The sequence below is a fragment of the Dermochelys coriacea genome, chromosome 2 (assembly GCF_009764565.3).
Source record: "Dermochelys coriacea isolate rDerCor1 chromosome 2, rDerCor1.pri.v4, whole genome shotgun sequence".
In the NCBI taxonomy this organism is placed as follows: domain Eukaryota; kingdom Metazoa; phylum Chordata; order Testudines; family Dermochelyidae; genus Dermochelys; species Dermochelys coriacea.
This window is the reverse complement of record NC_050069.1, coordinates 39,996,281-40,012,370: the sequence shown is the minus strand read 5'-3', so window position 1 is coordinate 40,012,370 and position 16,090 is coordinate 39,996,281. Positions and strand designations below refer to the sequence as shown.

The following is a 16,090-nucleotide window of genomic DNA, read 5'->3' as shown; positions in this document are numbered from 1 at the left end:
CACCAGCATGTCAAAAAAGTGACTAGAGAGAAGGTAGAGGAAAATTTTATGGTGGTTGAAGATACATGGATAGGTTTTTTAAAAGATCCTTCTTTATTATGTACAAATGAAAAAACAGCTATTAGTGGTCTGAGTTGTGAGAGGTTCATATTACATTTAGGACTCTATCTTGTGCTGGTAATTTCTGAAATTAAAAGACTAGGGAAAAGAAGTGTCCGTTTTTACTTACCAAGTATTCACATGTGAAAACCGAGATTTGCAAAAATGGTGAAATTTTGCCATTTTAAAGAATAGTGTAATGGTTAAAAGGGCAAGACTGGGAGTCAGAAAATTGGGGTTCTATCCGAGTACTACCAGAAGCTAGCATTACGATTTTGGTAAAGTCACTTAACCTTTCAGTGCCTCAGTTTCTCCATCTAACTGTTAATTGTTCTCTATAAGGCAACTGTAGGGGCCAACCTGGATTTGCAGATCAGCATGGTTTTGATTTGGCCTGTGACATCATTTGTTTAGCAGTAGATAAATCTGAGTAATCAACTAGTGGTGTAGAGCCGTGCATTCAGCTCTTGTGACTACATATACACGTGTTAGGTCCTCAGTTGAGGACCTAACCCAAGAAGTGTTGCCCTGTTTCTGAGAACAGTTTCAGTGCAAAATATACACAGTTCACTATGAATTAAAAAAAACAAAAACAAAATCCAGTCCAAAAAAACAAAACTATGCTTTCTAGTGCAAGGAACTAATGGGAAGATATTTACTGGTGAAAGGACAAAAAAGAAAAAAGATGTTCTATAAAACAAAACAAAAATAAATTCATTTACCAATTAGGACATCCCTGGGCAGCCTTACCCCCTGGTCAATAGATCCTACTGGTCCAGCTAAAACATTCATGCTCAGCCCAAATTTCAGAGTGGTCCCTGTTCCATTAGCAAAGAGAGTAGCTTAATATATGTTAAGTTGAACAAGTGGAACTTCATTGAATCCTGTGTACTGCTTCCAGCCTAACTCCACCAGTACCCTTGGTGTCCTTCAATAACAGTCCCTCCGAGGAACATGGTTCCTCTGACTCCAGTTCCACGGATTATGACACATCTTACCTATTTTACAAACATTTTACTACAAACATTAAAAACAAATAATTGTAGCCAAGCCCTCAACAACCTGTCCCTTCAGCCAGAGGTTGCTAGCACATAACTGAGTTGGAGTCTTGTCCTTATAAGATTCAGCTGATTATGTAGTCTTTGAGATAGTTTAATATCCTCAACAGGCAACCACACTGGGACTAATATCTCTGGGTCTTCCTTTCATCTATCTTCAAGTCTAGCAAACAGTGTCTCTATGGAGTCTCCTCCCTCCCTGTGTGGGTTGGCCTCTGGATAGTTCTTGGTCTCTCTGTTCTGTGATGATCTGTGTATCTCTGTAGGCTCTCTGGGTCTTGTGTCTTTGGCTTGTAAGTGTCTCCTTTGCCTTTGGATCAATTGTCCCTCTTCTGTAGTTACCTTGTATGATCTCAGTGCAACCAGGCTCGAGGCAGAGTGGACCCCTCTGCCTGGTTCCCCAATATGGCAAAAGAAGGGTTTTATTTTCCTGCTGTTGTCCTCTTGTGTGGCCAGATCTGTGTACAGATGGAACTCCTCCTTCCACTTGGTTCATTGCTGGGCTAGGTTTGTGTCTGCAAAATCCAGGGCTCTGGGAGCTTCAGACTGAGTTCCATGACTCACCCTGCCAGCTGATGCACTTCAGAGAACTCACCGTTCCAATGCTGCCACCATGTTTCATTAACAAAGAGTAAAGCTGAATGCAGGTTAACTTGAACAAGTGGAACTTTATTAAATGCTGTGCTCCGCTTTGTCCATGTGGCTGAGTTGCTTCCAGCTTACTCCTCCTTCTCCCTGTTCCTCTGATGTCCTCTCAATAACAATACCTCAGGGAACATGGACCCTCTGAGTCCAGTTCCACTGATCATGATACATTCCCCTGTTCTTTGGGCCCAGTGCTGGCAGATGGGAAGGACTGGAAATAGCATACAATGGATCAGGAGCAGCTTTAATTTTTTTCAAGAATCCTAGATAAATTGTAACAAAATAAGCTGAGTCCATCACAGCAATCCTGTGCTGAAATTTCAAATTATTTCAGCTTAATACAAAACAAAATCCAATGACTAGGCTGTTCTTCCCTTAAGGTTTCTCTGAACCTATTTAACTAAATAGACAATGGATGTAAGGGCATCTCCCTGGGGTATTCACAACAGCCGCATCTCAGGAACATGCTAGGCAGTACACAAGCAGGCAGTCTGAGGTGTAGAGCAAAGACTTCCAGGGCTGTGCCTTTTCTTCTCTTCCAGAGAACAGAGTAGAGAGTGTTGACTGAAGCTGGCAGGGAGAACACCACAATGTGGGTGAATGGGTGTTGAGAGCTCTCTCTCTATCATCTGCCTCTTCTAGTTCCCTTTTCATTAGTTCCCTCTCACTTCTTCTCTCCCCCCCCCCATACACACACACTTTATATTGCTTTTAGCTAGGGAAAAAGAGAGGCGCGCAAGTATAAAAGCAACTTGTTTCCATTTTTAGAGAACACTTTGTGCTGGTGCACATAATATCACTATCCTAATGCAACAAAATGCCTCCTACATAATTAAAAGGGCTACGGAACAAATAGGGATTATACTATTTTTATATATCTCTCCGAGGTATTTTGCAATGCTAAATCCATTAAGGTTTCTAAAGTTTCATGAGATCCTCAGTTGGACAGCACTGTAGAAGGGATGAGAACTGTTATTTTTCCTCTTTGTTGTTGTTATTAGGGTTTGAGGGTTGGGAGAGAGAGTGTGGGGCCACAAAAACTGGTCAAATTTTGTTTTTAATTCTTTCAATAGTGACCCTAAAATTCTACAAACTCAGAACTCGATATATCTTATAGGTCCATCCTTAAGCAAAATAGGGGGAAAATTAACTCTGGGGAGCTTTATGCTATATTTCCAGTTCTCCGCCCACAAAGTCCTCTCATGTTCTTCTGAAGTCTAGGGAATCCCTGATTAGCTTTTGCATAGTATGGTGTTTAGTAATGAAGGTGCTTTGCTTGGCAGTGCTCTGCTTCATTCAGTATCTCAATTCCAGTCACCTCTGTGTTACATAACATGAACCTTTTAAAGGTCCATTCCCTACATCTTCCTTTTCCTTCCCAAACTTAACAACCACAATCAACATTTATATAACACACAATTTGAAATATTTATACCCTACCTACTAACTAAACTTACTAACCATGTTCAGTTAATTTCTGAAGTACCTTGCACTGTCACTTGGATTTGCAGATCTCTCTACTTGTAGTATTTTGGATTCTCAATCATGTCTACTGTGTCAGACCACAGTTCACTCTCCATACATTTCAGTCTGGATTGGGTAACTTCTGTTGCTTACAAAATTCTACATGCTTTGTGAAAGGGTTAATTTTATACTAGTCATTCTTAGAGTTTTTTTATTCCAGATTCTAATCACAATTCAGTCTTTTTATCAGGGACTCATTTAACCCCCCAGAATTGCAAGATTGGCTCTTCAGCCTCACATCAATCAACATTTGTAACCTCAGATTAAAACATATCATTCATATCTTTCATTTTTACATGGGTGCGATATTCTTCAAATTTCTGAACTACAATTTCATAGCAGCATTCCCAAGCTCAAGTGTTCAAAAATTATGATTCAGGCACAAAAATCATGAGACTGTCTTTAAAAATCATGAGATCTTTAAAGCATGATCAATTTTATGTTCTTTTTATTTACCTTTTGGGTTTTAAGCCCTTAAGTGGGACTCATGTTTTCAATCTTTACTCCTCAACCATGAGGGATAGAGACGTATTCTTTTTTTAAATGAAAGTTGACATATTTACCTAAACACACACGCTGCCAGGAGCTGGAACTTTAACTGAAAACTGTTAAACATAGCAACTGCTTCAGAACCATCCATTGTCAAAAATAAGGTGCATCTTCCTTTTGACCCGCACCCATTGCTTGCACATGAAGAGTGAAGTGCTGTTTGAAATTCCTCCAGTTATCTTCCAAGTTCCCAGTGAGTTTCAGCTGTGGAGGAGCTTTTAGCTGCTCCATTCCTTCACTCAGGTTATTTTCTGAATTTATTTTTATTTTTGGTTCTATGTAGTATTCTGTAATAACACAGAGAAAAGGTGCTTGACAGAGATAAGCTTCATTCAGTATCTCAGTTCCAACTGCCTCTGCATTACATAACATGATCCTCTTAAAGGTACAGTTCCCATACCTGGCATATGTTCAGCTGGGAGGACAAGAAGGTGTTTATTTTTCTGTTTTCTTTAGGCCTGAGCCTATGATGTCTGTGACATCAGTTATCCATATCGGGAACAGGTTTTCACCAAGAAAAGCTATTTGTGTTGTGTGGAAAATATTCTGCCATGTGTCTGTGTGTGCAAGCTTGTGAACAGGATTGCAACAAGAAATTTCTTGCACAGATGTTTACTTGGGGAGTCTCTTCAGAGGTGTTTGATTTCTGCTGTTCCTTTCTATATCCTATCTCTCCAGCAAAGAATATCACTGGCACTACCCTGTACTTCCTAAAAACTTACTCATTGTCACTGAACTGTTTACACAAGTGGCGATGGAATAACAGATGGTATAATCAAATATAAACTGTATATATTTTTGCTGTTTGTGATTATATCAAGTGGTACTCTAAATTCTGATCCCTAAGATCTACGCAGTCCACTTTCACAACAAAGACCTTAATGCAATAGTCTCCTGAATTGCTATCCAGGGAGATAGTCCAGGCAAATCATGAACTCTGTTGAGAGAATATTACAGGCTGTATAGGGGAGCTGAGACAAAAGGAGCATACTCTATGGCTCTTATTCATTTATGCATATGAAGTTAAAATAAAACATCTATCAAGCTGTAACACAGAAACAATTTTGTGTATGTGTGTTTCCTTTGTGTACCAGCTGGTATTCCAATTGCATGCAAGTGTATTCAGTTTTATAAGAATTGATGAAAATATTATTGTGTGCTGGGGCATCTTTTTTTGCCCGTTTACCTTCACAGTCTCTTTGTAAACAGAGTAACAACTCTCTTGGTCTGGAGAGTCGTGGTTAATTCAGCTTGGTCTCTCTGACGGCAGAAAAAAGCAGAGGAGTAAATAGTTTTGAGATTGCATGGGCTTAGCTTAGATTTAAATAGGGAAAAGACCAGGTAAGTAACCCTGCTCTGGAAGGTTTCCTTTTTAAATCTTCTGAGGTGAAGAAAGCTCCTTTAAAAGAATATAAATGTCTGCAACATCTGGGAAAGTTAGGGATTTAAGAAAATTATCGGTTACATCACATTAATCGCCTACACACTTTAAATAAAACATTTGTAAACTACAAAACCTTGAGCTTGATGTTTTCAACACTATGCTAACGTAGAAACAGACACATTTGCTAACACCTAGTGGCTGCTTAAACAGTGGCCCAAGGAAGAATGAGCTTAAGAATGATTGGCATTAGACCTACTATAAGTCATAACTACAGGAAAAATTTGACATGACAGTCAACAAGAAAAGAATTATGATCAATGTCAAAGGCATTCATTTTTCCCTTTAATGAAGAATACCTCATTTTTGGCTGACTCTGTTTCCTTTTTGTTTTGTATTCCCCATTGGGGCTACAGTGTTGAGCTGGGCATTTGAAAGAGCTGGGAAAAGAGGTTTTTGGGAAACCACAAATTTTACTCATGTTTGGTTCATTTCTCACATTTCAGAAGCAAGTATTTTGGAAATCCAGTAATTTGTGTTTGGCAGGTTAGTGATTTAGGTTTGTGGTATTATTAGTTAAGCATGCTGTAAAGCGCAGCCACACTTATCAACAGCATGGATTGAAATTTTGAATATTTTAAAGTCTGTAATTATACTTAATGCTTGTGCTTTAATTGGTCAGACTTTTCTAAAGTGTGATAAAATATGTTGTCCAATTATTTTAGTTAGTGCAGAGAGCAAGCCGAATTTGTTGTATTGTCAGGGATCTTGCCTTTTAAAGCTGTCATTTGTTGTTTTAAGTAATCCTTTTTAATTAAATTATATATTCTTTTTTATTCATTTATCTGCTATTTGTACAGATTAAACAAGCATAAAATGAAAGATTAGTCTTTTATTCTGAAAATCATGTTTGATCTTATAATACTTCATCCTTTCAAAAATGCCCTTCATCCTAGTGTCTCAGATTTCTTTCCTAGACCCACATTTTCAGAAATGTACATGTGCAAAAATGAACACACATAATGTATGTGTACAATTGTAGTGTTGCCAAGGATTGGAGACTTGCATGTACCAATAACTAATTAGACTTCAAATGATCTAACTGATCATTGGTGTGCACATGCATAATGACATGTACAATTTTGCAAACCTATTTCTGAACATTAGAACTTAATTATTTAAAACTCATTTTAAGAGATAAATATTGAGTATTATTTTCATTCTGCTTCATAGAGGGGAAACGGAGGCAGAGAAATTTATTGACTATGGTTGCACAATGAGTCTGAGGCAGATGAAGAAACAGAGCCAATTTTTTTAGGTATTGTAGATTTAAACATTTGTGAATTATCTTGCTTTGAGGGACTTTACTATCCTGTTAATGTATTTGTGAATTATTATAATCTTAATTTCTTGTTGTGTGTTCTGCATGTTATATGCAAAACTTTCTGTGTATCAAGATGGGAGACTGTATCCTTTAGGGGTACATTTTCAGTAAACTCTGCATGGAGTTAGGTGTAACTCCTTGGGAATGTTAACTTGTCATTGTGCATAATTTGCCAGTGCCTCACACTTTTATTCCTTGAGCCAGTTAAGACTCTGCCTGATGCCAGAAGACTGACAAAACCATTGGAGTACTTTAATGACAGATTTATACTCTGGTTGAGTTCTGACCTTTTCAGACTTCATATCTCTGATTTATGAAACTTTAGAAACTAAAGTTTTCTCTACTACAACTGGATGCTGAAGACATGCCACTTTTTGTTAGAGTAGGGGTTTGTTCATGTATCCTTGGCCAAATATCTCATCAGTCCACTATTGTGCAATATATACTATGCACTAGTAAGCTGCTGGCTGCACTCCCAGAGGTGGCTGCATTTCATTGGTGCTATCTACATATTATTTGTGAAGTGCTTTGGATCCTTCAAGATGAAAATCACTATATAAATATGGACTATTTTTTACTCTAGCAGAAAAAATAGAACAATTTGAAAAACACTGTAATGGGTAGATGAGGTTATATACCAAGAGCTTTTTGGATAACTTGTTTCTGAGTATTTGCAAGGTTCAATAGAGAAACTAGACAAAAAGAATCCAATACATTCTACAGCATTGTACTATTTCTTGCTACTTTTTCAGTAGGAAGTGTAAGTGACCCCAAGTGTACTCAATGTAAAGATGAATGACATATGAAACTGTTTCTCTACTTAAGAGTATATATATATATTTTAAAGATCCTACCGAAGTCCTCTCACAGCTTGGTACTACTCTGCTGTCTCTGTTTAAACAAAAGCTATTTTGTATGTTTAGATTAATTTCTCTTTAATGAGAAAAAACTCAGTCTGTGACAGATTGCTTTCTATCATGCACACCTGCATTTGCTCTGAACTTGGTAGCTTGATAAATTGATAAGATAAGTTGGTCACATGTGTTTTTAAAAAACCCAAAACATAGGCCTTAATAAGAGAATGCTACATATTTCTTCTAAAAAGGTTTAAAAGTATTTCTCAGGGCTCTTAAATTACCATATTCCGATACCAAGGGAAAATAAAACCTGGGCTTAGAGTCTTGTTTGTACTTAGAGGGCTTTCCGGACAGGAAGGCAATCTTGATGCAATGCAGTAAGCCACAATACCAGTGGGGCATTACAGGTGAAAAATTTGCAGCTGTACCCCTCACCACAATGTATTACAACTGTACAGTGGAATATTTCCTGTACAGAAATAGGGCTTGGTTAACTTTGTTTCCCAAGAGTAGATCACATTAAAATGTTATAAAATCATGATTTCCTGCATTTGAATACTTGTGGTTTCTCAACTGGTTCCATATTACAAAGGGTTTTTTATGGCTTCTATTAGTTGAAGATGTATAGAAGCTTTTTTCCAAACTCAGCTAAAAGGCATTTAGGTATTTTTTTAAAAACAGACTTTTTTTCAGAAAAGATATTTTTTCTTTGATATCTCTGCATTATAATTAAGAGTTAGGTGTTTATTTTATATTCTGTAGTATTGATTTACGTGTAAGTAGAATAAATACCACATAACTAACAGCAGTTGCAGACTACCGTAAATATATTTGATTTAACATAAATAGAAGGTCCTAGATGCTATTCTTTATTTAAAAAAAAAAGTATATTCCCCTTTTACCAAAGATTTCTAAGTACTTTGGAAAGCTGAGTAAATATTATTATCCTCATTTTACAGATGAAAAACCCGAAATTAAAACACACACATGTGGGAATATTTACAATTGAACTAAATAACTGTGACTTTCAAACAGGCATTATTAAACCCAATCCAAAAGCTCTCTGAAGAAAAGGTAGTGTATAGTTTCTTAAAGTTCTTCTAATTGCAGTATATGCTTATCACTATATATTAAGCACTGAGCGTGTGCTGTTGAGGAAGAATTTTCAGTGCCCCAAGTCTAAGGATATTGCACAATAGTGTGAATGTAACAAAATCAACATAACAAAGATGCAGAAGAAATTTGAAAAAGGCATAACATAATTTCCTTTGTGCAGCTATAATTTATTGGATTATATAACAGCTGAAGCATTGTTATGCTGTATCTGACTTTGAATCACCTCCATTTTTTATTTGGATCCACATCAAAAGTCTAATGGAGTGAATTTCCAGAACATGGAAATGCCAGAAAAGGTTATTTTCCACAGTGATGAGATATAATCTCAGTCCCCTGAGAAGGAGGTCAGAAATATTATCCAACTCCTAGAAGGCAATTTGCTCTGTACTATGAGTTCACAACACTCAGTTGCATAGGAAGCTAGTCTGGCAGGTGTGTATTGAAATGTTCTGAAATTGTAGAGTTGTTCTAGAGGTCAGTTTAGATTATTTATTAACAATATACATAGGCACGTTTTTTTTATATCTGTTTATCCTTAATTTTATTTTGAATTCACTTTCTCTGTAATACACTTTTCAACTAACATTGCTTTGCAATTTTGATGGAAATCACTGTTAACAATAAAGTTAAAAATACAGACTGCTGGGTAACATTGCCAAGAATGTACTTCCTATAGTATTGTGGACAACAGTTTTCATTTTTCTTCTGCTACTTCTTCAGTTCACCTAAAGGGAAAGTTGTATTTTCAAGGCACTTGGCTGTAGAACAGAAAAATATCCTAATACCAGGATAGCCGTATTATGGAGCAATCAGTTATTCATGCAGGAAGCTTGGGTTAAAATCGCAGCATGGGTTTGGCGTCTGACACAAAGTACAAGATTGTTTTGTATTCCGCCTCTCTTTCACTTAGGTGGCCCTGTTAGGAGATAATAAAACACACACATGCTTCCTGTCTTCTGTGTGCATTTTGTTGTACAGTAGTTGTTTCTGGAACAAGAGTGACTTCATCTCCAAGGGGAAGCACCCACCATGTGAGAGATAGCACTTCAAGAAGTGAACATTTAATCTTTAGAAGCTTTTTTTCAAACAAAATAATGAAACAATACATAAATAAAAGGACATAATTGCATCTCTGAGGGCAACACATGAACACATTAGTCTGTAATCCAGCTGTTCCCTTCTTTAATTCTTTCTCAAAGGTCACCAAAAGAGAGATTGAAGCTTTCAGTGCATGTATTTCTCTGCGCTGCAGTATCCCTACATGGAGCGAGGCTGCTGCCTCTTCTGTGTAAGGTATTTGTGTACTAAAATATGTAGCAGCCACCTTGCAAAGTTGAGTTTAGGGATTCTGAGTCTAGGGTGCTCAAATAGTATCTTTTCACTCCAGGTGACAAGTGAGATTGGGAGATGTAAGTTATACTCACAGTGTTCTTTTTCAGTTTTGATGATGAGCATGATCACAGCCATGGACCTTTTTGATAGCTAGGAAAAAAAAGAAAAGTTTTGTCAGCCTGGGTCCTAGATAAAGAATTGCGGGTTCTTGTGTGTGTTTGTTGTTTAATAGTGGAGTCTGGTGGCTAGCCTTGTAACTGTGGTGTTTACCTTAGTTTTCTAGAGGAAATCACAGTGGCTATATTCTAAGAGGTAACAGGTATTTGAATTGTAACTAGAGTGTTACTCAAACATTTCAAGATAAAAGAACCGTATTTAATTTTACACATGGGGCATTTTCTAGTGCATCTAACTCACTCATTCTCACTGCCAATGACTCAGTTTTGGGGATATAGCCTATTTTCAGTCTTTCACAACTATTGTTTTTGGCAGCTAATGCTGCTCAGAGCACCCATCATCCCTTACATTTATCCAGATCAGGCATTAGCAATAAGCCCCCTAGAATGAATAAATCTAGATGTTTAGGAATAGAGGATTCTAAATCAAGTAAGTCTTTTGCATTCTTCAGCCCAATATGCTTAGCGTTTCGGACAGTCCCAAAGCATATGAGCTGTAGTTTAGGGAGATCACATAAACTGCATATTTGACCTTTTAGTTTATAACCTATAAATGATATCTTGAAACCTAATATATCTGTCTACACTACATTTCTTATGTACGGTACATATTAAAATAAAGTTAGGGAAAAAATACTGTGCATACAAATGCGTCACTTTTCAAATGTTAAAACTGTTTTTTTCTCATTTTAATCAGTATACAATATGTTTTTCCTCATTATTCAGATATCCTATTCCTTTGGTCATTTTTGTGGCTTCCCCTGAGTTCTCTCCAGTTTCTATGTGTTTCTGTTAATGGGGACCGAAAAATAAGCACACTATTTCAGATCACAATCCAGCCTAAAAAGGAACTGGAGTACTTGTGGCACCTTAGAGACTAACAAATTTATTTGAGCATAAGCTTTCGTGAGCTACAGTTCACTTCATCGGATGCATGCAGTAGAAAATACAGGGGGGAGATTTTATATACACAGAGAACATGAAACAGTGGGTGTTACCATACGCACTGTAATGAGAATGATCAGGTAAGGTGAGCTATTACCAGCAGGGGCAGGGGGGGAACCTTTTGTCGTGATAATTAAGGTGGACCATTTCCAGCAGTTGACAAGAACATGTGAGGAACAGTGGGAGGGAAGGGGGGATAAACATGGGGAAATAGTTTTACTTTGTGTAATGACACATCCACTCCCAGTCTTTGTTCAAGCCTAATGTAATGGTGTCCAGTTTGCAAATTAATTCCAATTCAGCAATTATACAAAAAAAATTCAGAAACAGACTCCAACAAGAGACTGCTGAATTGGAATTAATTTGCAAACTGGACACCATTACATTAGGCTTGAATAAAGGCTGGGATTAGATGTGTCATTACACAAAGTAAAACTATTTCCCCATGTTTATTTCTCACACACACACACTGTTTTCAGCCCTATTGAAGAAGAAACTTTCAATTATGAAGAATAACCTAAAAAAAAGACCATTAGTTTCTTCTGTTTTTAGAATCTCTTGCTTTCTATATTATAAATGTGTTTCCTACATACTTGAGAAGTGTCTTTGATGGCATTCTCCCCAATACAGCAAGGTATTTAACCACATGCCTAACATTAAGCATATGAGTCGTTCCATTCACAATGATTAGTCTAATCATATACTTAAAATTAGGTACATGTTTAAGTAACTTGCTGAATCAGGTCCACTATATGGCTTTCTTTGTGACCACAAAGATATCTGGACAGTTATCACATTCCATAAGAGAGCTGTTCTGTTTTTTCAACGTACTTTCAGAGTTGGTTCAGGATTTTTAAAATTTTCTCTCTCCTCTAGTCATAGTGATCTGTAGCAGATGCCCAAAGTACTTTCCCGTTTATAGCTTCACTAATTTAATGTGTATATTTTAACACTATATTAAATGCTTTAAAGATGCTAATTCAAATACAATTAGGCAGAAGTTTTGTGGGGATTATTATTTATTAATCATTTGTATTGCTGTAGCACTCTATTATGGAAAGGATCCAGTGTGCTAGGCACCATACAACACAGAACAAAAAGTTGGCCCTGCCCCAGGAGCTTACAATGTAAGCATAAGACAAGAGGACACACAGATGTATACAGATAGACTGATGGAGGAGTAGAGTACTCTATGCTATCGTCACATCCAATGGATCTTTTGACTACCTAATGAAAATGTGGGATTTTTTGTATTGTCTTTGTCATGCATATGCATTACAGTGTAAATAACTATTTCTTTTCCCAGTACGTAAGAGGATGTTTTAAGTAACATCTTCATAGAAAGGTCTAATAATAATGTAACGTAACTATATGGAGATAGAACAGGATACATAATAAGACTTTAAAATTCTCTTGGTCATTTGGCAATTACTTTAGTTTAATTTTGTCATTATAAAGTGTACTGTAGGTACCTGTTTTGTGTATTTTTATAGAAGAATGGAGTAACTGAGATTTCTTTAATATCACAGGTTCCTTGTAGCTTGGAGTACTGGGATGAGCTCCAGAAATCATTCATTGCATTCCGGGAATTCAGTCTATCAGAAAGCAAAGTTTGTGAGCTACAGCTGCCCAGTATCAGCTTTGTGAATGATCAGAAAGAGCTTGTAGCCTCAGATCTTTGGAGGATTGTCCTGAACAGCAGTCAGAATGGAGCTGATGACCAAAGGTAATCTTAAAACAAGAGAAAGCTATACTATTCCCTGGAGAGAGCTGGTTCAAGAAACTTGGTGAAACTGATGTTCTTTCATCTATACTAGGAGTAATTGCTCCTAGCTGATCTTCAGATTGTGATTGACCCTCACACAAGTCCATGGAGTAGGGAAAGAAGAAACCTTCTCTTCCTGCAGATTCATGAGTTAACTGTCAACCTTGCAAGCCTTGGACTTTCTGAGCACAAGGATCATTAAAAAGGGGAAGTAGGCTGTCAGGCCAGGGCCAATCCCTACCCTCCTACACCAGGCAGCAAAACTGACTCATTAAGGAGGGGATGATGTTCCACAACTCATTGAGTAGTATAGTAGGAGACATGCTTCCCCTGTGCACATGGGAGCTACCACCAGAGTTGTGCATCTTTGCACTGCCCTCGGTGTGAGCCCAGGGCTAGCTTAACTATCCTGTGGGCCGGGGGCTTTTAGATTTTGTGGGGCCCCTGTATACAAGTCTTTTTTCAGGAGGGGGCTGGGGCAGGGGATTGGGTGCAGGAGGGGGTGCAGGGTCTGGGAGGGAGTTTGGATACAAGAGGGGGATTCTGATCTGGGGAAGGGGGGTGAGGTGGAGGAGGGGGTGCGAGGTGCAGGTTCTGCAAGGTGCTTACCACAAGCGGCTCTTGGCCGCTGCATGCCATGACCCCATGCTGCTCCCGGAAGTGGCTGGCTGCTAGCACATCTCTGCAGCCCCTGAGAGGTGAGAGGATAGCGTGACTCCATGAGCTGCCCGTGTCCGCAAGTGCCACCCCTGTAGCTCCCATTGGCTGGGAACAGACCAATGGGAGCTACAAGGACAGTGCTGGAGGCAGGGGCAGCACACAGAGCCGCCTCCCCGCCCCTGTCAGGTGCCGCAGAGACTTGCTAGCAGCTGGTGCTTCCAGGAGTGGCATGGCGCCACGGCATGCAGGCAGCCTGCCTGAGCACCTTGCTCCACCGCAGAACTTTTAGCGGCCTGGAGTTGATCACTGCCTATGATTTATTTTTGCGGGGCTCCCCTTGAGCTGGGGCCCTGGACTGCAGCCCCTAAAGCCCCTGCCTTAATCCGGCCCTGTGTGAGACAGAACCTGAAAGGCACAATTCAGTTGTGAGTGCATATCTCAATAATGTTAATTATAATCCTGGTGATGCTTTATGGTCATTACGTATCAATCATACTGTGTTCTTTACTATTGCTAACAAATGGAAATTTACCATCAGTGAGATTTCAAGAAACACTTATTATTTCAGAAGATAAATGTTTTCATTTCTTCACCATCTTGAAGCTTCGTAAATGGTTAACTGTGAAGAAGTGCACTGAGTCAAAGTTGGGATTTTGTTGATGAGTTTTTGATTACCTTACAGAGTTTGAAAAAACCTATTAGGGATGCACTATTGTATCTGATATTCAGAAATAACAATGCAAGTGATTGTCAAACTGCTCTCCTTCCTGTCCTTTTAGTAAATTCTACTGGATGATTGGGAGTTTGCTACTGCAACCGTATGTGTTGGTTGTACTGCTGTGTGTGTGTGTGTGTGTGTGTGTGTGTACACCCAATAGAATTCAGGGGGAGTCAGGGAACAAAATCAAGAAAAAATTAACATCTGGTTTCCATTAATAATATCAGGTTGGAAATGATTTCTTGATGTTAATTGTGAAAGAATGCATTTTCATCATTGAGAAGTTAAGTGTTTTAGACAAGGTTAATTCCTCTGAATGTGGGACCTTTGCAATATTACCTTTGTGGTCAACTTAGCACCATAGAAATGTGAACTCTGTGGGAATTGGAAATAAAACTAGTGAAATTCAGTAGATTTTTTTCATCAAAGCATTTGACATTGCAGTCACAGCTATTGTTTTCTACTCAAATGGAATTTATCATTGTATCTAATATTTCACACAGAGAGTTCTATCAAAAAGTTTTGTAAGCAACAACCATTAGGAACAACACTAGTGTTTAAATGAAATGCAAATAACTTTAAAAGCTAATAGAGTAAACCAACTTAACCCAGAAAATGGTGATGAGCATAAGAAACATTTAATAGCACAACACAAATTCACACATGCAAAATATATTAATCTGTGGTTTGCAGCCTCTGGTTGCAGTACCTGTGGGGATGGTCATAAGTCCAACATGAAGTGATGACCAACTTCCCTTTCTTTATAGCTAGACTGGCAAAAGTTTTTCTGTTATAACATGGGGTCATAATATGGAAAATGTCAAGAACCACTGTATTAAATAAATATAACTGTAGAAAAATTAGTGGTACAGTGACATGAAACTTTTAATCTACCATGATAACTTTCATTGCACTCATCCAGCTACTTTCCATAATTTTGTGGGCATAGGAAAAGCAAAAAAAGCCTTTTTTAGGTATTAGCTCACACCAGGAGATCTAGATTCAGGAGCATGTTTGAGGCTCTAAAGGGACCAGAAAGAAGAGTAAACCAGAGCAAATTATAGTCTTCCTTAGATTCATTTCTAGCTCTTATGAGGAAGCAGGGACAAAGTAATATGGAAAGTAAAGAGAAACAAAATGAATGCCTGATGGTGGACACTCTAAGATCTCCATTTAGAGCAAACAATATCTGGAACTGCTTCACTGGCCTTCTTTATTATATATCCCAATCAGAACCAATGGGGTGAAAAGTGAGAGAACCTACACCTAGATACCTGTATCACTCCACTCTCAACTCCATAATTAAAAAAGTAGATATAAGTACCAAAAATCACATTTGTGTGCAGATATGTTGTTTAGTATTACTTCATAGTTACATAGCATTTGATATTTTTAATGTAATATAACACGATTAATCAGTTGATTAATTTTTAAAACATCTAATATAGAATTGTCCTACAAAAAGGAATTAGTTCTATAAAATCCTTAACTTGGCTGGAGTTTATTTTCTGTATTTGATTTTTATATTTTGGATTAGCCTCCCACATTGGTGCCAGGTACAGGCAGCTAGCGCTCACTACCAATAACTTTCTTTAAAAAAAAAAAATAAAAACCTACAGGTTTTTGTTGTGACCTCTCTGATATGCTAATAACTAGTACTAAAGGGCTAATCCCTTGTGTTTTAAGTACTTTATTATTGATTCCTAACATGGAAATAAAGGGTGAAACTTATGTGTCTCATCTTATTTGGTGACAAGAAAACTGCAGGTTTTGTGGGAAGATATGGATTCAGCTGACATGCTGAGTAGTAGACGACAGGCTTTGGTAATGTTGGCCATGATGGCTATTATGCTATCCAAAGATGGTATTGTCCAAAATCCA

The 16,090-nt window shown here is 37.9% G+C and overlaps 1 protein-coding gene across 9 annotated transcripts in view; it reads left to right on the top strand.

Annotated features, from left to right (window-relative positions):
- Nucleotides 1-16,090, top strand: part of VPS13B (vacuolar protein sorting 13 homolog B) — a 921,736-nt gene that overhangs the window by 806,978 nt on the left and 98,668 nt on the right. For all 9 annotated transcript variants that reach the window (XM_038388370.2, XM_038388367.2, XM_038388371.2 and 6 more), the window contains exon 40: nucleotides 12,596-12,792. In XM_038388370.2, the coding sequence (XP_038244298.1) occupies nucleotides 12,596-12,792 (197 nt within the window). The remainder of the gene's footprint in view (nucleotides 1-12,595; nucleotides 12,793-16,090) is intronic.